General features: G+C 41.0%; 2 protein-coding genes across 4 annotated transcripts in view; one reads left to right on the forward strand and one right to left on the reverse strand.

The window, feature by feature from the left end:
- Nucleotides 1-11,753, reverse strand: part of faf1 (Fas (TNFRSF6) associated factor 1) — a 59,308-nt gene extending 47,555 nt beyond the window's left edge. The window contains exons 1-6 of one of the 3 annotated variants that reach the window (XR_012953083.1): nt 11,441-11,751; nt 9,415-9,483; nt 6,501-6,547; nt 3,803-4,068; nt 3,586-3,677; nt 2,355-2,446 (exon numbers count right to left, since the gene is read on the reverse strand). Coding sequence is in view for 2 of the 3 variants with exons in the window: in XM_076087897.1 (XP_075944012.1) it covers nt 2,355-2,446; nt 3,586-3,677; nt 3,803-4,068; nt 6,501-6,547; nt 9,415-9,483; nt 11,441-11,500 (626 nt within the window). In the remaining variant the exon portion in view is untranslated. Of the gene's footprint in view, nt 1-2,354; nt 2,447-3,585; nt 3,678-3,802; nt 4,069-6,500; nt 6,548-9,414; nt 9,484-11,440 lie in introns of all 3 variants that reach the window. The other 2 variants (XM_076087897.1, XM_076087898.1) reach the window with 2 other exon arrangements.
- On the forward strand, nt 11,027-20,340 carry cdkn2c (cyclin-dependent kinase inhibitor 2C (p18, inhibits CDK4)). The gene is made up of 5 exons (XM_076087899.1): nt 11,027-13,311; nt 13,719-13,807; nt 14,665-14,782; nt 16,011-16,368; nt 19,949-20,340. The coding sequence occupies exons 3-5, from the start codon at nt 14,666-14,668 to the stop codon at nt 19,951-19,953; spliced, it is 480 nt and encodes a 159-aa protein (XP_075944014.1). The 5' UTR covers nt 11,027-13,311; nt 13,719-13,807; nt 14,665; the 3' UTR covers nt 19,954-20,340.
- The last annotated feature ends 130 nt before the right edge of the window (nt 20,341-20,470 follow it).

Genomic DNA, 20,470 nt, shown 5'->3' on the forward strand with positions numbered 1-20,470 from the left:
GAATAATGAGCTCCTGACACCCAAAATGATATCGATAACACTTGGAAAAATGGCAACGGCACTGCTAAAAAGACACAGCAGTAAGTGGGGGAGTGAGAAGACGAGGAGAGGGAGGGAAGACTGGGGAGATGAGGGCCATTAGCTGCCAACACAATATAACTACCACTTAGCCTAACTAGCAGGCAATGCGGCAAACTGCCAAATGACTTCTTTTACAAGTGTTCTGGTGACATGTGGATGCTTGCTTGGCTGCTAACGCGAGGAAATGTGGGGAGCGTTACAGTACAATTTCAATTTTAGAATCCACCGTCAACAAACAAACAAGGGCCATCGTAAGTGAGATCATAAACAACTCTAATAGAAATAAATGTTCCTTTGAAGCATTCCTTATTATGAGCCTATCTGATTATACATTTTGATAACGTGCCGTTTCCTTAATTCCAAGAGATACAGTAAACCTGGCAATCACATCAAAAGGTGTCCTTAAATGTTTTATCAAAACGTAATCAATGGCCAGGAAGAAAGTACCAGCTCTAAACTGTGCAACTAAAGCTCCTAGAGCGCTCCATGCAGAGTCAAGAAAGGACCTTTTTCCAACCTCATACGTCATCCATCCATCAAGAGAAATTGAGTATTTATATGCAACATATTCTAAAGGAACCGAGACAAAACTGTTATTTTTGTGTAGGTCAGACTCAGCCAGTAAACTGATACCATCCGTGTATAATAAAATACCCTATTTAATGCCTATTAGCGTCCGTAATGTGGAGAGATAAATCATTCACAGACGAGAAAAGAGTTGGAGAGGAGAGGAGATGACCTTGTTTTTCTCCAAAAGATGTATTGAACCAGTCAGTAATCATATCATTGATCTCAACACAAGCAACCGGGCGACTATACAAGGGCTGGATTGCTTTAGAAAATCTACCATTCACCCCCGCTTCCATGAATTTAAAGGCGAGCAAATCTCTTTAAATCCAGTCAAAAGTCTTTTGAAAGTCAACAAAACATGAGAAAGTGGATTTGAATTTCTCGCTCTAATAATAGTTGGTGTTGAATAGGCACGATCGATGCAGGCTCGTTTCTTTTATTTGTTATTAATGGGCCATGCTGACAAAATTTGACCATCTTCAAATCATGTCTTGGAAAGATACAAGAGGATCTAAAAGATGATGAGATTTGAAAGGTTCATATGTAATACCTTTTATTTTGGATTCCGTCTTCAGTTTTGCTTCGACTACAGACCTTATAAATTCTTCTTTAGTACCATTTCGATTAAGAAATGTATTTGGGCCCATGACCACCTCCAACGTCAAATAAAAATACATCATCAAAGTCAGGTGAAGTATGTTTTTCTTAAATTAAATCTGCAAAGTCTGTCTTCAATTTTTCAAGTACTACCTATTTTTTGTTTTCACCGTTTCACCGTTATTTATGTCCAGAACTGTTGGGGATGGTTGCTCTTCTGAACCGTCTCTTATGGAACCGTATATTCTCTTATAGTTTGCCTGTATTTTTGCCCAATTCTTCTTTTATCATTCCAAAGTTCTTGTTTGTATGTCCCCTCACACATATCTATTTTCAACAATCCAACGCTCTTATCCTCAAATTAAAAACAAGAAGTTCTTGGACTCCCTATAATACGCAGGTGAAATGAAGGGAGAGATATGACTTCTTTGGACGATGTTAACCTTAAACTGATGAAAGGACAATCACATGTTCGGCTGCCACCTGTGATTGTATTACCGCTTTGGCTTTACACTGAGCAGCCTGACATTTCAGAAGTAAAGGTTGCTTCTACTGCCACGGATCCACTGAAATGAACATGGAGAACACTGGCTTAATGAAGCTTTATAAACAAATCTCTCTCGTCACTAGGTGACCAACACTAAAGTAACACTAGCGTGTTTTGAAAAAAAAAAAAAGTGTGAATATCATAAACACAGTCCATGAAGAGTACGACGGGAAACAACCTTAACCAAGCAACAATTTCAGGCTGAAAGAAACAAAGACGGGAGGGAAAATTGTTATTTACACAACAGAGATTGCGGCGGTAGATGTCCCTCTCAAAATGTCACAATGGACGGGAGAAAATGAATGTGCACCAGCAGGTCAAATGTCTCTTAATATACCAACGAAAATGGTGTTTGCTTGCTGGATTCTGGACACATCTTCTTCATAACTGGAAAAAGACCGCCACCTCGTGTTCACTACTAGGTACTACGCTCATACCATCACCAGGAGTATTTCATAGTTACTAGTACAAGTGTACCAGGATGGGAAGAGGAGGAGGTTTTTTGTGAAATTACAAATAATAGGAAGAGTGAGAGAGTGCTGGATGCTGAGCTTCATACCTGTTTTTGCTGGTGCTGGCAGTCGGGGCGATGTCTGGAGTCAGGACATACAGGCTATTGTTCTTGGGCAGGTGTAAACTTCTCATCACCGTCTGATTACACACGCACAGAGATACAACTTCAAAATAGTTCCACTCACAAGGAAGTACTTCTAGCTGTGGAGATAATGATTTCTTAAGGAAATATACTTGTGCTCACTTCATCAGAATGTACACTTCATTCATCTCCTGATGATTACCGTATTTTCCGCACTATAAAGCGCACCGGATTATAAGGCGCACCTTCAATGAATGGCCTATTTTAGAACTGTTTTTATATATAGGGCGCACCGGATTATAAGGCGCATAGAATAGAAGCTACTACAGTCAAACGTTTGACTGGGGTTGCGTTATGCATCCACTAGATGGAGCTGTGCTAAAGGGAATGTCAACAAATGTCAACAACCCACTGTTCGAGTTTGTCCTCTAACTGTGGCCATCTCGCTTTGTTCCCTCGGAAACTCTTTTCAGTCTTCTTTACTTGGCACAGGTCATCTTCTTGCTTCCTCCACTTCCGTACCATTGATTCATTAATGTTGAATTCTCTCGCTGCTGCTCTATTCCCATGTTCGGCTGCGTAGCTGACAGCCTTGAGTTTGAACTCAGCGTCGTAAGCGTGTCTCTTGAAAGGTGCCATTTTGGGGTCTTTATACACACAAGTGGTGTTGGACTAGGAGTAAGCACAGTACCGGTGTTTACCGCGGTGCGGCTTTGTAGTTTACCAGTCGTACTGAAACATTTTGACAGAGCACCGTGTACAACCAGTATGGATCAACCAATTAACCAATTGATCCATATATAAGGCGCTCCGGATTACAAGGCGCACTGTCGTTTTTTGAGAAAATTAAAGGCTTTTAAGTGCGCCTTATAGTGCGGAAAATACGGTATATCTCTTTGCAAGACTAATGTTGGCACGCTGGCCATGACGACCACAGAGGCTTCATGTGAACATGCTTTTATAGGATGTTTTGGATAACAGCATTAAAACAATGTCATGTATGCTATTGTTCTAATCCTTGCGACTACAATTTGAAATGAAATTGTTGAGATCAAGACACAGAACACAAAGTAAAACTGCTAAAACAAAAGTAAGAAAAGATAAGCTCATATCACCAGTGCTTTTTCCCCCCTTTTCATTGTGTGTTCTTCACTTGCCGGTTTGTGACCAACATGTATAGGGTCTGTTAACTCACACTATCGGATACATCTCCACTCTTCCATCCCTTCAGCTGCATTTTGGACACTGGAATCCCAAGATCTGCCTCGAGGATTTTTTTGATTTCTCCTGTAAATTAGATGTATGCCGCGGAAAATGTATATTAATGTGCAAAGAGGCAGTTTGATATATTGAGGATTGTACACAATACTTATATCGGTGCGTGTGTGTGTGTGTGTATGTGTGGTGCTCACCGACTGTGCTGCCTTCCTCCAGTACCAGCTCTATAGTGCGCTGCCGGTACTCCACCCTGAAGTTGAGCATCCGGGGCTGGTGCTCTACGATGTGTCGGGAGGCGGGGTTGACGGGGCAAAAAGCTGAAGTCGAGGACGATGCAGGAGAGGAGGACGAAGACGAAGAGGAGGGGGGAGGAACTGCACCTCCTGCTGCCGCGTCAGCTGCTTCTGATTGGTTAGGAGGTCCGAACATGGTGGACTGGCTCGCCTCACTGGAAAAGTTACTGCACAGAGGTGACAAGGTTAGTAATGGTGTCGAAGACTGACCGCTAAGTTCATATCCGATGGTCTTTCATGCAAGATCAGGACGGAAAACAGTGGACGAAAGAAACCATCAAAACATACCAGAAGCTATCAGACATAAATATCTCCATCTGTGACAACCCCAAACGTATCTTTGTCCTCGTTTATACCATGGACTGTAGAAAAGAAGTGGACGTCACACATTGGTTTGTGGACGGACGTTTTATAGCCTTGAGTTTGGATTTTGGGCTGGTGCCATCTTGGTTTTAGGCCGTAATACAACCAGACGCTGAATAAGACATTTTTTAGGCAACCTAAGACGAAAACACAGACAACTCCCAGACCGGACAACGTTGTGGTAGCGACCTGTCAATCATAAGCTAGCCTTGCTCTAAAGCATACCCTGCTTTATCGTTTATTTTACTCTAAATAAGACCATAATGTACTAAATAAATATCGTGTTCTATTGAAGAAGACTTGAAATGAGCGACTCAGACCATAAACTCATCTTTAAAATGTTTACGGAGTAATAAATCAAATGAGAAGTAGCATCATTTTCTAATAGACTTATATACAATCAGACTTTCAGAAAACGACTTTCCCACCCAGCCTCCCTTACATTACATTATAACGGGCTCTTCCACAAGCCACCTCAGTAACAAACAAAGCAATTAGATGAAGATTCAAATCTTTTCTAAACTTATAATTGGACAAGTAGAATAGTTTCTAAAAAAAAAAAGTAAGCGGGTATTTACTAATTGTATCCTGAAATATTGGCCTGTTCTGAGATTATTTCAGATGTTTTACTTTTTCAAGGGTGGATGGATTGGTCTGATGTAAACCCTGCGTACGAGTTAATGGATGTGAAAAGACAAGTTCATCCCACTTTGTGACATGAGAGCATGTTAAACCATCTAAATGCTGGAAACTGGCTGTAAAAATACACCAGGGAAATCATACCATGAGAACATGTAAACACGTGGAATATGTATGGATATGGCAGTATTTGCACAACTACCATCTCATATCTAGAATCTAATATGTATTGTGGGGAAATAGATACAGATGATACACGAGTGAGACTGATATTTTACTCCATGAAGCAAAAAGAAAAACAAGAGAGATCTTGCTAAGAGGATTCTTACACTTCTTGAAAGCATCTGAGAAAAAAAATAAACAAGTAAAACCTAAACTTGGCACAGTAACACTGAAGGCCGGTAAATTGTCCGTTGTTGCCGTTTGGTAGATGGAGATGGCGCTGTACTCCTGTGTAGTCCAGCAGGTGTCCCAAAGCAGACAGACCTGGTGAGCCCTGCACCCGTGGACAGACTGTGAACCAGTGAAGCATTCAAACAGAAGAATTCAGCGGTTTTGATCAAGTCCTACCAGGAAATCACTTTTGGTGGCCTGAGGAATTTTGGATGCTGATTAACAAAGCAAAGCTTCTGATAATTCCCAACCTGCTTACGAAAGAGGACACAAGGGAGGAAGGAAATGCATTTTAGATGGGAGCGTTGGCGTAGCCTCCAACTGGCTCCAGCTCAGGTCACGTCATCAGAGTCTGTTTACTGGGCAACGCCAGCCTACGGAAACCAGTGCCAGCCACTTAGTAAATGTGCTGGCTGCTGGTCGCACTGCCAGCCAGCCTCCATTCAAAGCAATGTGTGTGCCCTTGAGAAGGACCGGCAATATTCTCATGGCCCAAGGGCCTGAACCACACCGGACTATATGCATGCATGCATGCATGCGCGCGCACACAAGTGTGTACACAAAATGAAGCGGTTTAACCGAACGTCTCCAGTCTGAGAGGGTTCAGATCAGCCCAGTGCATTCTAGAGTGTAAACTAACCGCTGAGGGAAAATGAAAGAAACCTTTTATATTAGTAACTGTGTGCAACTACACTCTTGGCAGGAACTTTCCTCTCAGTTGCAGCCTTTTATATTATTCCTCTGCCCAAACTCAGTAGCATCTAAGTTGGTGTAATTTGCTGGATATGAATGATGTGTTTTGATCATGGAAGTGGTGATAGAGTAAATGTATTCTCATCAGTGGTGTACAAACTATACCCACTGTAATCATGGCTGAACCCAAGCTCAGGGAAACATGGAATTACATTTCCTGCTAATGCATTTAGGCTTTGGTTTCACATTTCCTGCATTGTTTGAAAGTTGTTGCATGCTAATCTACATCGTAGATGCACGCCAAGTGCCATAGGCGCATATTCCTCAGTACCATTCATATTTCCGTGGCATTGTCATGATCATCGATCATTCTGGTGAGACAACAGAAGGAACCACAGTGCATGATGTGCAATGATATGCATGATCAGGTAGCCTGTGTTCAGTGTTGTACGGTGAAGTAATACACTTCCTCGGATTTAGAATAAACGTGTGGCATTATGGTTATTATTACCTTTGTAAAATCCCGTTCTCCTGTGGTATCACTCCATTGATGGCTGCCTGTAATGAAAGTGGAGGTAAATTAAACAACATTATAATGCCATTTTCAACCCGTTCCATCTTTAAATCAGTAAAGTGCAGGATGACAAACATGGAATAACAGCTAATACACAAGGAGCATGTTTCAAAGATGTTTCAAAGAGCATATGTTTCTATACAGGTATCTTGACAGTAGCTAAGAGAACTGCACTCCATTTCCAAACTTAACAATAAGTAAGTAAATACATTTGGTATTTGTATGTGTATGCCAAGACACAACTCTGTAAATTGTAGGATAAAAATGTACATGTGTTTCTTTAGAGGGGGGGGGGGTGCTTCATGTCATTCAGAACACCGTATGAACAAGACCAGGACTACTTTATGTTCTACCTTTGCAACACACTTTGTCAAAGAGAATGACAAAAGATGACAGATTGCCTGCAAAGGTGACTGATTTGAACAGCTAGCCAGACCATGTAACCAGGCAAAATGTTCTATATTTTGGTTGACTCTCTAACATTATGTTTGTTAGATTTGCTGTCCGCAGAAGTTTCAGACAAAACCGAACAAAATGTGACCGAGAACGATGGGATATTCAAACAGGGTGTCTGGTCAGAACAAAGAGAGCTCAAAGGACAAACACGACAATAAGCGCTTTGCATTGGGCCTTTGTTTGAATGGACAATTGATTGGATTTCTCTCGAACACTCACTGTTCTTCACTGCAAAAACAAGCTAAATGAAGTGAGTTGTTGCGTGCTGGCATAATCACATCCCCCCTATTGAACGAAGGAAATATGGAACGGCAAAAAGGTCTTAACACTAACACTGCAAAACAAACTAATAAAGTATTGGTGGATGTATCACTGGATCTTCAAAGAGATAATGCTACCAGTCCTGCTGCAAGAATTGTTCAGGGAAGGTTGAAGAAACCCAAAAGGTGGCCGGTGGAGACTTCTTGTAAACAAACTTAAGTTATGAGTCTGTTCAGTGTTTCTCCCGAAATCATATTTTGTGCCTTCTTGATACTTGAATTATGTAAGACATATGGGGAAAGCACTTCCTTCCTCATAAAACATTTGGCTTGTTTACATCCACGTTTACTTGCAAGCAGTCTTCTTCTTCCCCATCTTTGTTCGGCGCACTGCTGCATATCTTGGCGCATTACCGCCACGGTGAGATAAACAAAGCCGGAAGACGCTCAGAAAAACAACTCCATGGTGCTAATTGAGGTCAAAAACTCTTCAGGGCACCTCGAAGCTTTTATTAAATGAATGGTGCAGACACTCAATCACAGTGAGCTTTTTCTTTGTTTTGAGGAAAGAATATCCTCGAGTTTCTCAACCCTTTGACATTAGTCCTTTGTTTCTTTATTTTCTGTTATTAATAAATATTTCATCATGGTTTCTGCTCCATTGCGGTTATTGTTTAGGCTGGATTCCATTTAGCTTTCAGGGCCCTGGTTTTGCTGGTTCACTGTCACAGCTTACTGGAATAGAACGGATCTACTGTATACTGTAATTAGTCACACATCAGTGCACTATTCATACTATGAGTCAGAATACTTGTGTGAGCAAAGTATCTCGCTTTTAAAAGCCACAATATGATGTTCAACAGCACAAACTGGTTTGGGTAAAGGCTCCATAAAAGTACCTAAAATTTGACGACGGCATTTGTTTTAAGTTTCACTACACTGTGGATCAGATGTCGGATCTCTTTTTTAATCTTTTGGGTATCAAAGCATGCACTGGAGATTTGAAAAGTGCCTGTAAGAAGGCTATAGTTTGCTTATTTACAGAAAAAAAGAGTGTGTAGTCCTTCATAATCCATTAATCAAAAAAAAATAGAAGTTCATGGTACCATATGAAGATATAAATTGAAGTAAACACAAATGTAATCAGATGTTATTCCCTGTTAGAGTGTCGTGCCAGGAGTTCATCAGTGAACTACAATGAGAATTCAGACCAAAGAAGATGACTGACGTGGGTTGGTTGAGATAGCTAACGCTAGGATAGAGTTATTCTCTATACTCTAATGTGCCCTGTGTATACGGATTGAGAAGGATAGAATGTATTTAGCCATATTGTGGCAGTAATGTGACTGTTTTGTAGCATAGTGACCATGCAGACAGGCAGCAGAGGAGTGGATTGAGTGATTGAGTTACTTTTATATTGCATATTTTTTTACCTCGGGTTATCTCCCCTGAAATAAAAAAAACTCCTCCAGTTTTATGAGATAAAACATTAGCATTCAGGGTAAAAGAGCAATGGCAGTACATCTCATACCGTTTAGACTGTTATTTACTAATCATATTGATCACAAGACAAAAACTCCCTGCTCCTGGCGGAAACAATGCTCATGAGCATCCCTTTAATGTTTATTTAACTACCCACAACCCCTGCATGCACAAGCACAGTTTTGTCACCGTTTACAAAAACTACCAGCTACTGCAGTGACATTGCAAGTCATCAGATGTACACAGGGGCAGTGAGTCCAGGCCCCACTGTCTGTCCTACCACTGCTGCTACTGCCTGCTTTGAACTCCTGCCAGCCCAGGTCTAAATATAGACTGACCCCTTCAATATGCACTGGTCAGCAATAAAGGGCTCCGTTACTCAGACTTATCATGAGTTAATACAAACTTGGCAGAACACATTCTTTCTCACAGAGAGTGTCTCTCAACTCAACATTCACTCACACAGTCACCACATTATGGGTGGCCAAGATGCTGCCTGCTTCACAAAACATGCTCGCGAAAAATGAAGAAAGAATTTGGCCATGGCCTAATTGCACAGAATGTGTGTTTACTGGATGTTAACTGCCCTCTTGAACTTGTACTCTAGATGAAGTTGAAGTCTGTCTGGCAAAGCCTGCAGATAATGAACTTACCACTAAATCCCAGTTATTAAGCTCTAATAGAGTGATCGCCTCTGCAATGTTGTCAATTCCAGTGCAAGCCTGTGAGAAGAAAAGAAAAAGAAGAGGAATTACATGAGAGAAAAGCATTGTACAAGATTCTGCAGCAGTTTGTCTTATGAAGTACATAAAAAAAAAAAACATTCACAATAAAACAGACGAGACAGAATGAATGTGACCTACTATGGTACCACCTGTAACAGGAACGACAGCCTCAGTTATTATAATACTGCAATATTGATCAGGAGGCACAAATTTAAATTATAGCTTTCATGATATCTTAGATGTATCTGTTTGTATTCTTCCTGAAGCGAAACAAAGGCAGCATTATCTTTTTCGACTGATCCTTGTGCTAGTTTAACTGACAGAACCAAAACACATTCTCTCTGATAAAGTGACAACAAATTGACACAAGTCGTGTTAAAAAGCTGCTCTCCCTTATGCAGGTGCAAAAAAGGCCCAGAGCCAGATAAACCTTTAAAAAAAAAACGTATGATTACAGAGCAGTACACTCGACATCTTTAGTAATAAATCATTTCAGAGGCGGGGGAAAGGACCCAGACAATGTGTGGAGTTACTGATGCAACTTCTATTCTGCAATTAAATACACTTTTTCAAAACATCTATAGAGGCTGCTTTTCGCAGAAAAGCTTTTAAATCATTCTAATCTTGATACAAATGCTATTGGTTATTGGTTATTGGTGGATATTTTGTCTGACACTCCAGGGTGGTGTTTCCTGAAGTATGCATACTAATGATCCAAGTTCACTTTCAGGGCAGGAAACAGGACTACTGACCTGTTAAGGATGAGTTTATTAACTCTTTGACGACCATTACTTAACAAAAGTAAAACCAAGGATTTGATCATTTCATTAAGGTAGCATGCCTCTGCCATCCACAGTGAAAAGATCAAAAGAAAGACAAAGCTGACAAGTACTCATGCACAATTGATGACAACAAACTGAGAATTTGAATGCCAACACAGAGTAAATATGTAAAAGTGGCCAACACAGACTTTGATTCATGCAATGGCTAAGTGTTAAAATTGTAGATTGTGAATTTATGTCTCTGGCTATCTAGTTTTTGGTGTCAGCTGGCATTTATGTTGTTGTGCGTTTGATGTTCACTATCTATTATGTAGTGCATGTTTCTTCTTATTATTAATAACTGTAGGTTGTAAGTGGAGTGGAGCACGGTGGGGCACGATGACTTGGATTGTGTAATAGCCCAACTACACAACATATATTTTGTGGCCTGTCCTCATCTGAATAGAGCAGGGAAAACGTGGACACCTGCATTGGTTAGACCTGATATTATGGTGAATGTTGTTGATTCAAAGCACGAGGCTACAATAACAAACCCACTAGAGGGACACCACCAAAGACAAGGCCCATGATTCATTTTCCAAGTGTTGGAAGATGGGCATATAACCTTTTAGTATTGATGTCATTAAGCATGGAAACCAACATAACAAGATGCTATACTTGAAAGGGGAAGCATTGTCTCATCATCAAAACATACCACACTACCTGCAAATAGGGCTAAAAACATGACATCTTGGAGGGACACCCTTGTCTCTGACGAGGATTTAAACCGTTGACAGGACGACTGGCTCGGTGTAAACAAGTTGGCAGTCTACGTGAGCACCGTTATAAATTAAGCTAGCACCGATTGTCGTCATCCGTCTTAGCCAGTACATTTAAAAACCAGCGATAAAAAAAACACTAAATATCCACCGTTTAGATCCGGGCCACCGCTATCTAGTTAGCGAGCTCGCAGGTTAAAATAATTGCCTTCAGAATCAGTTAGCAAGCTGTCAGTGAGTTAGCTCGGTGAGCTAGCCACAGAAAGCAAAGGCTCAGCTCGGGTCTGCTGTTTACGACGCCAGTCAGGTCGTTGTGTACGGTTGTTGACAGTATAGCGCGAGACAATTCAACAACGGCAAAACACACATAACTAGCTACCGAATATAATATACGGGACAACAGAAGAGACACACCTGAAAGTCGGCCAGAATCATTTCTCTATCCATGTTGCTCTCGCCGCTTTCGGAGGCCATGGCAATGACTGGCTAAAAGCAATTCTTCTCCCACTGGCTCCCGTCGCTCTCCTCGCCTCACAGAGGAGACACTGGGTGGTAATGAAGCTCTTCACTGAGACGGGGTGACGAGGGACAGTGTGGCAAATTGGAAATATTCAACTTGATCGGGATTCAACCGCTTCTGGGTGGAGAAGAATCTGTAAAGTAACGTTACAGTGTTCAGTTATCTCCTATCATTATTGTCATCTAGTCCATTGCTTTACGGCTGACGTAAAGTGGCTGCAGCTGCTGTAAAAACTCGAGTCGAGGACGTGAGGTCGATACTTGAAGTGAAGTTTTAAACGTGACCGTCTGTCGCCACGGAAAAGACCTTAGACCATGTTTCCTTTCACTCATATCGATATGTATAGAGGTCTCGTTTCATTCTGTACTTAAACATTCAAATGAGCCTCCATCGTTACATTCAAATAATATGATTTATAAAGGCTAACTGGAAATACAGACACTAACGCTATAGGCTACAATATATGCAATATTCTAAAAGCCTGAGTTTTCCATGTTTGTGTCATTTTTGCCTGTAGTCATTCTCATCCCTCTTTTGAGAGCCACGGACCAAATGCCACAGCTGGCCAGTAAACAGTCTGGACATGATGGGTGGGTGTAGGCCTATCCAAAGACTGGTGCCCCCATCAGGTGCAGCACAAACAATAGCCTAGTCTATAGATTTGCCATGAACCAGTCGCATTATGTATGTATGTAGAGCATTCTGTATTTTCAGACAAATATTAAAGTCAACTTGAGGATTGAAAATGTGCACAGACAACAAACAGGCAGGTGCAGTAGGCCTGTTGTTTAAGTGACAGGCTATACTCAAGAGAAAATACCAGTTTCCACAAATATAAATGCGTATGGCGTTACATGCCAGTTTGCCATTGACTGAACTAAACCCAGATTGATCCCTGGCATCTAAAACAAAGCGCAAGACCAACATTTGTGTCAATGCGCACCGCCACAATACGCATCATGTTGCGTACCTGCAGGTTGCTGCCGATTACACCAGAGAGCGCTCGACATGTGACCCGATTTGTCCTTATTATTCATTTTCTCCCTGCAGTGCTATAATCCTATACAGTAACCTATATCGCACTATCTCGTTCGTAAAAGCATGTGTACGTGTCAACGTGCGCATGTCCCCATGCTCGCTCTGCTGGCTGAAAAGTGGCGCATGAATTCTGTTTGTGAGTATACACAGTGAATCACTGGTATGAACACAGCTCACCCTCAGCTCTGTGGTCAGCCAGGCTTAGAGAGACAATATCAAGACCGGACACGAGAGGGCGGCCTTGTGAAAGGGGACCGAATATATGTTGCCCATAACAGAGGATAACGCCTCTCCTGCTCTTTCACTGGAACGTACAAGTACAGATGAAGTAGGACACGCATTATATCGATATGCTACAACGCCACTGTGTTCTCTGGAATAAATCCTCTGTATCGCATCAGTGAATGCGGGCATCTTTCTGGCCAAATGCTTTGTTACATCGTCCTGATTACGCTCTTTTCAGACAGGCAACGTCGCGCCTGTCATTTTTAGCTCCTATCCAATCACGCCATTATTTTTTTTGCTGGGTGGGTAATTCAAAATGTAGCTTCTCTGTTCAACATGTAAAGGCAGACGTCCTCCCTCCCAGAGCTCGATCCGCACATGAACCACCATGTCAGTGATATTTTAGGAGCTTTGCTGTGGTCGGACATTAGCCTGCAGCGAATTTTGACAGACGTTCAAACGGACATCGTCGGTACGCCGGTTGATGGAGGAGCATCACGAGGTGGGTCTACTGTTGAAAATGAAAGGGATCTGGTAGTGATTTCGCCGTCTTTGGGGCAGCTCTTGCGTCCTTCTCTGTGTCTCTCAGTCCTTGCATGGTGGTTTTGTAACATGATAGCAGACGAATACAGGAAAGCACTTTTTACATTTTGGCAAAATCATCTGGAAAATGAGCAGGAAGTGACTTTGAATGACATCACATTTTTTTTCTAACATGCGAGGATGGAACCATTTTGTAACCATTTTGTTGTTGTTGTTCGTTATTTTTGTGTTGCATTTTCAGTGGCCGACACTGAAGAATGTCTTGTGTTTTACGATGAAATCACAGAAGTTATTATAGCTGCACGTATATGTGATATTCTATGTATAGAATAATAACCCTTTGTTGTCTCTGTGGGTCTCTTATAGGCTGGATGGGGAGATGAGATATATATTGGATTAAATTCAGCATCTGCCCCAGATATCACCCGCTGAACACCCGAGCATACGTCAGGGCTGTGAGTAGATGCTCTTACAAGCACGTGGAAAAACGACTGTTATTTTCACATCGTTTCCGTATTATTATGACCTACAATGCGTCAAAGTGAATCAAAATTGAGTATGCCAGTCAATCAGAGGTGGCATAATTCATTTTCCAACGGGATGCATAACTAACGTTACTTTATATTTATAAATCTTAAAGTAATTGGATGCTAATCAATTTGAATTGGAAGTTAAAACGCAGATAATATCGTTCGATGGTATATTGCCCATCTGGATACTGATTGAGTACTAACACCATTATGACATTAGTCGAATATAAGCTGTGAAAGTGGAAAGGGTATTTTTACAAGTTATGTGTAAAATGCATTTCTGCAATTTCTTGGAGGCAGCTGGGTAAAAGTAGGATTATAATCCTTTACCATCGTTGTTTAGCCTGGTAGCATTGGAGAGAAGCTGACACATTATAATATATATATACCAGCTACATATCCTACATTATATGTTTAATATATAGGGTTGAACTATTTGAGCCCCAAACATTATTTTCAATAGAAGCTACTTTATTTTAACCCATAAGAACCCAAACTCATTTTTCCTTAAAGGAAAATTATAGTGGGTATAAAACAGACTAAATGGACCACATGGACCACATATCTGAAAGTGACAACTGGTCACCGTGGGTTCTTAAGGGTTAACATTTTTTACAGTGTGCAGGTTTAGAACTATTTGGTCTAAACCCCTTGGTGTGAGGGTGAGGGAGGGGCCTATAAAATCAAGCTTACTTGATAGCAGAGCATGTGCTCACAGCATCAGACACCTTGCTTTAGATAAGTAAAAATAAGAAAAATATAAGATTAATCTTTTTTACAAGAATGGCTGACTCACTCTGCAATGCCTCTGCCAGTGGAGAACTACCCACAGTGTTATTTTTGCTGGAAAAAGGAGCAGATGTTAATGGCTTAAGCAAATACAACAGGACTGCACTGCAGGTTGGTATAAACCCCTTTCAGTTATTTTTCTGTCGTTTTAAACTTGGAAAATTTGTTCAAAAATGTGTCCATGGTCATTTTTGTAAACTGTGGTGTTACAAGCAGCTTGTTTGACTTCCTTAGCGTACTGTGCTGTTGTGCAGGATATAAGACCTAATCAGTTTATCCTCAAATATCCAGTAGACCTTGTTCAGCATTATATAACACGAAATATAATGCTGTTATATTTGTATTTAGATAAAAACAATGTATCTAAATAGATACATTGTTTTCGAAATAAGAAATGTGTGGACAGATGGCAGACAGGAGTCTGGACTTAGTAGCCATATTTAACTTTAAATACACCAAGTGTAAATTGCAAAGTTTATCAAATTCGTTTCGAATCGTTTTTATAGTTTTACTAAATGAATTGTTTAATGGCAGATAATCATAAATGTAAAGAGTAATGTGAGTAAATCTGTGTTATATTAATGGAAGAATAAGAGGTCCTTTAGTCACTATATTTCGCCATTTAATGTATATTTCCAGCACTTGATCTCGACAAAAAAGTGATCCAGATATAATAAGCACATTATAGTGATGTGATAATAAAGCAAATGCATGCTAAACTTGAGGGTAGAGGGTTAGAAAAGAGAAACAAAATGGTGGTCGTGATGAATATGGTGAGTGAGGGCCTGTTACACAACATGTCTGCTCCTGCTTGAATCTCTTGCCTAGATTTTTTTTAACGGGCCTAGAGCAGGCCAACTATTGCCACTTCTAAGTGATCAGTTTAATACGAATAATAATTTCATTTCAACTTTATCACAGCAGTGAAGTAGTTCAGTCTCCTCATCGTAACACTAAATCTGATTTAAAAGCACATTTTGTCTGCTCATGCTGAAAAAAAACGGCATCAATCTTATAGCCACATTGTTTTAGAGCACTGTTCTCTGTCTACCACAGAGAGCACTGTTCTCTGTCTACCACATTCTATTGTAGCTTTTAATAGGTTTTCTATTTTTAAATGATGTCTTGATTATTGCACTGTGTTCATTGTTTGTTGTTATGCACCATTCACCAAGTCAAATTCCTCTTATGTGTTGGCTACGCGGCAATAAACGGTTCTGATTCTGATTGTTAATAGGCCATTATTATTATATCTATATATTTGTACACGTTTTGACCAGCTGTTACACTCAAAAGATCCTCATCTGTTTGCTTTCCGCCTCGTTCTTTCTTTGTGCAGGTCGTGAAATTGAGCAAAGCAGCCGTGGTCGAGGCTCTTCTCCGGGCAGGGGCAGACCCCGACCTACGCGACCCGGCCTGCAGTGTCACCGTGATGCACGACGCCGCGCGCGCGGGATTCGTCGATTCTGTGCGCTTGCTGCTGGACTACAGTGCAGATACAAACGTCGTGGACAAGAGGGGTAATCTGCCGCTTCACCTGGCCGCCATGCAGGGCAATCTGGAGGCGACCCAGCTGCTGATCGGACGCACCGCAAATCCGCGCGCCCCCAACAGCGCGGGACACACCGCCGGGCAGCTCGCGCACATTCACAAGAGGGTGGAAACTGCCAAATACATCGACGACTATTTGAGCTCAGGTGAGTGGTCTGCATTCAAATCGAAAGCTTCCTGCCCAAAGATCCAAGTCTTTCTTTTGAAAGATGTATTGTTTATTCAATCTTTAAGCTTCACAGTACATATATTTAGCATGGCATCTATAACAATGGCTGAATATGGGAGCTTGTAAGCCGTAGCTACTAATTATTCAATATAAAGTTGTGGACTTGTTTTGGAAGTACAGAGGTGCCGTGTATGCTTTTTCGAATAAAGAATATTTCTGTTACTCAACAAAAACAATGCAGAAAACTGGGACAGTGTTTAGGCCTAATGCCTTAATGATTCAGAGACAGAACATATGTTGGGATTAACTTATTTTGATGTTATAAGAGAGTGAAGAACCATGATTAAAACAAAACGATTAGGCTATAGGCCGAGATTTGTGGTTGGTTTCATGATGCTCACTCGTGGAATGCTGTGCCACCACACATACGCACACAAAACACGTACCAAACATTCAAGCATAACTTCAAGGAATGGCTTGTTGCCAATCAGGTGTGCAAGCATTGATGTACTGTCTGTTCTGCCTGCTTGTTTCATCTATATGTGCATTTGTCTTGATCAGTGTTGCTATTTGGGTTCCCTCCGGGTTCTCCGGCTTCCTCCCACAGTCCAAAGACATGCAGCTTAGGTTATTTGGAGACTCGAAATTGCCCGTAGGTGTGAATGTGAGCGTGAATGTTTGTCTGTCTCTACATGTGCCCTGCGATGAACTGGCGACCTGTCCAGGGTGTACCCTGCCTTCGCCCAATGTCAGCTGGGATCGGCTCCAGCGCCCCGCGACCCTGAACAGGATAAGCGGTTTGGATAATGAATGAATGAATGAGTGTTGCTATTTTCCATTTTTTTTTATGTGTATGTTATGTGCTTCATTGTTATATGTGTGCTTGTCCTGTAGGTGGACACCTACAGGAAACCTGTTATGTCTGCTCTGCTTTAATGTCGTACACTTTTCTTTTGCTGTGTATTGGTTTTGTCTATACGTTGCTGTCTGTTTCTCTATGAATTTTAATTCCGTTTCAATTTGAGATTTTGTTATTTTAGGCTGCCTTGAAACATCTGGCCGGGGACAGCAGATGGAAATTAGCCTCTCTGGCTAACTCTGGCTCACTTACAGTGCAACTGTTGATTAGTGTGCATTGTCCCTGAAAAATAAATAAATAAAAAGAAAAATAAATAAATGCTTTTTGACCCATGCCCACAGCCACTTGGTTGAGACAACACTCCCATTAGTTAAATTCGTTTGAAAAAATAGTAAAGAATATATAATATAAATACCTGAGCACATTTTAGATCATGGTATAAAACGGATTTTGTCACAATTTCTATATACAACGAGTGTTTATAAGGTTACACAGTTCATTTAGTTGTCATTTTACCACACAAGGTTGCACAGTACAATGTAAGTTGTAGCCCCTTCACGCTGCACACACATACACAAATATTTACATTAGAATAGAATAAAAGGAAATACATTGAAATAAAATAAATATATTTATAGTGGAATGAGGGTATAGTGCAAACGTATTAAAACCTTGCATGTGTATTATTTACAGTCATATCTCCAGCAAACTTGAAAATGTTATTCTGATAAATAAAGTTTTTTGGTTTTAAAGTGACGCCTTGTTGGCCATCACCTTTTCATTCGTACTTTGCATTCTGTAATATATAATTACACTCTATGTTTGACAGCCCCATGTATGTTCATGATGAAAGGGTAACATTAAAAACAATGAATCATTTAGCAACCTCACATTTGAAAGTGTGCTTATGGCCATGCTTTCATGTTTTGATGCTTGTCAAAATAAAGGTTATCGATATGACTACACTAGTTTCAAAATACGGAAAAATATCACTAGTGACAACGTGGCTTCAGCCTGCGCTACAAGGCCTAGCGTGCCGGAAAAGCAGAAGCTGCGCAGGCTGCACACAAAAGCCCCATTCAAAAACCAGTAGGCCTACCGGGATCGAAAGTGAAAGTTGTCTTCAAGTTGAGCTCAGGCGTGCTCATTATTGCAAATACTCAGAGAATGTATGTGTGTGTGTGTGTGTGTGTGTGTGTGTGTGTGTGTGTGTGTGTGTGTGTGTGTGATCCTTTTGGCACAGATACCTACTGATCCTATGTGCAGAAAGGTTATCTTTCATTCACATGTCAGTACGGGCTCTGCGACAGGATTTTCCTGTCAGGCCTATTTGTTATAATTGATATTACAGTGTTTTTTAAAACTGTATTCATTTGAGAATACATTTATTTGGCCTTTTATTTCATTTTAGGCACATGTGTTAAATCAACCGTTAAACCATCAGGATTTAAAAATATCGTATCTTTCATATCTAGATCTGTGTACTCCACATTATTGACAACTTGATTTGAAAAGATCCGTATGGCCTATAGTTCCATACAACCACTTAGCTACAACCAGTTGTAATTCTCCAAAACAATAATGGGAGAAAACATTGTTCCGGTCTGTTTAAATCTAATACATGTACGTTTAGATCAGCTAAAACCATTTCATTATATTCCAGCCACATGGGGATCAGCTTTAGGCCTCCCTCATTGTGGAATGTCTGTATCGGCTGTCCACAGTGTGTGCTCGCCATTTCTAAAACAGACGGATAATATATAGGCTATTAAAACAGATCATATTTCTTTTAGTGTGGAGTCTTCTATCTACAGCCTTTCCCCCCCTCTGTGTGGCTCGTGAGCGTGTGTGTACGCGCGTCTGTCTGCCTGCCTGCCTCATACTAAACGAACTGCTAAAAAAAAAAAAAAACACATCAGCAGTGTTAATGCACTGCAGCATAATATGAATGCACAACGTTATCATACCGCACATTAATAAAGTGAGCGTTACCTTTAGGGTGGACCGTTACTGCGGAGGCCGCGATGTAATTATCAGTTTTACTCTAAATTTCCTCGACATTTTAAGTTGTGATTGGGATCATTTTGATCTTGAATGAAAAATAAAACGATGAGCAACGATAAATTATAATTCCACAGGATAGGCCACAGGTTAGAAGCCTCCGCAGCGCAGTGACTTTCGAAAAGTGTCCTGAGGAGCTGAAACCCGGTTTGAAACAGCTAAAATGTACATAGCCTACATGAGCGGGCTAATTTATTAATCAACCAGATACAAAGTAAAAAGTGGTGCAAGGATGAAACCATGGCCTTTGTTTGACTAGAGTTCGGATTGTTTTGACAGCGTGAGGACAAGACAAGACGTGAGTTAATGAGCGGGTCCGTCTGAAGCTAAACCTGTAGCCTCCCTCATAAAGGACTCTTTATAGTCTGTATTGTAGTGACATAGAGGTGGGGCTCCATGAATTCCTTTCATTTGACAAATCCCCTTTGGTCACGCCTTTTGATAAACAAAATCATATCAGCTTTATTGTTTTCTTTTAGTTCCATGGATCTGTGTGCCATGGCAAAATATATGCACTGTGACGTTTATTTCTCATATTATGCCTATTTTATTGCTCTTATTTATGATTGCACTAGTGTTTATGTTTACATCAGGATAAATTCGTGACATAAACTCACTTCTTTTTTCTCTCACACAGACTAAAGGACGAGGAGGATGAAGATAAACCCCTTTTATAAGTGTCACAGCTCTGCCACCATTATCCTGTTTTTTCCATCTCTCACTCACCTAATTTGTTTATTCAGTGCAACTGCCAGTCACACCTCGTCAGCTCATTACTCTCACCTGCTCACTCTGCTGCATCCACTATTTAAACCCCAGTCACACACGCGCTCACTGCCACATTTTCATATCTACCCGCCCGTTTGGCGACCGTGTGTGTGACTGCTCCCGGTTTCCCCGTCTGCCATGCCCTGTCTCGTCCTGTTGGATTTCCCTCCTCGTCTCTTGTCTCGTCCGTGGATTCCCTGTTGTGTTCCTGTACATTTCCCATTCTGATTTCATGTTTCATTAAATACCTGCTTCACGCTACATCTGGTCTGGTCTGCATTTGAGTCCTCCACCACACCCCGTCACAATAAGTCTTCATTGCGTTTATAATGTTTCGGCTATGACACTGTCAGTGAAGGATTAATTCAACTGATGATTGTAAGGATGCGAG

This window comes from Anarhichas minor, unplaced genomic scaffold (assembly GCF_050575085.1).
Source record: "Anarhichas minor isolate MPS153535 unplaced genomic scaffold, ASM5057508v1 ptg000010l, whole genome shotgun sequence".
In the NCBI taxonomy this organism is placed as follows: Eukaryota; Metazoa; Chordata; class Actinopteri; order Perciformes; family Anarhichadidae; genus Anarhichas; species Anarhichas minor.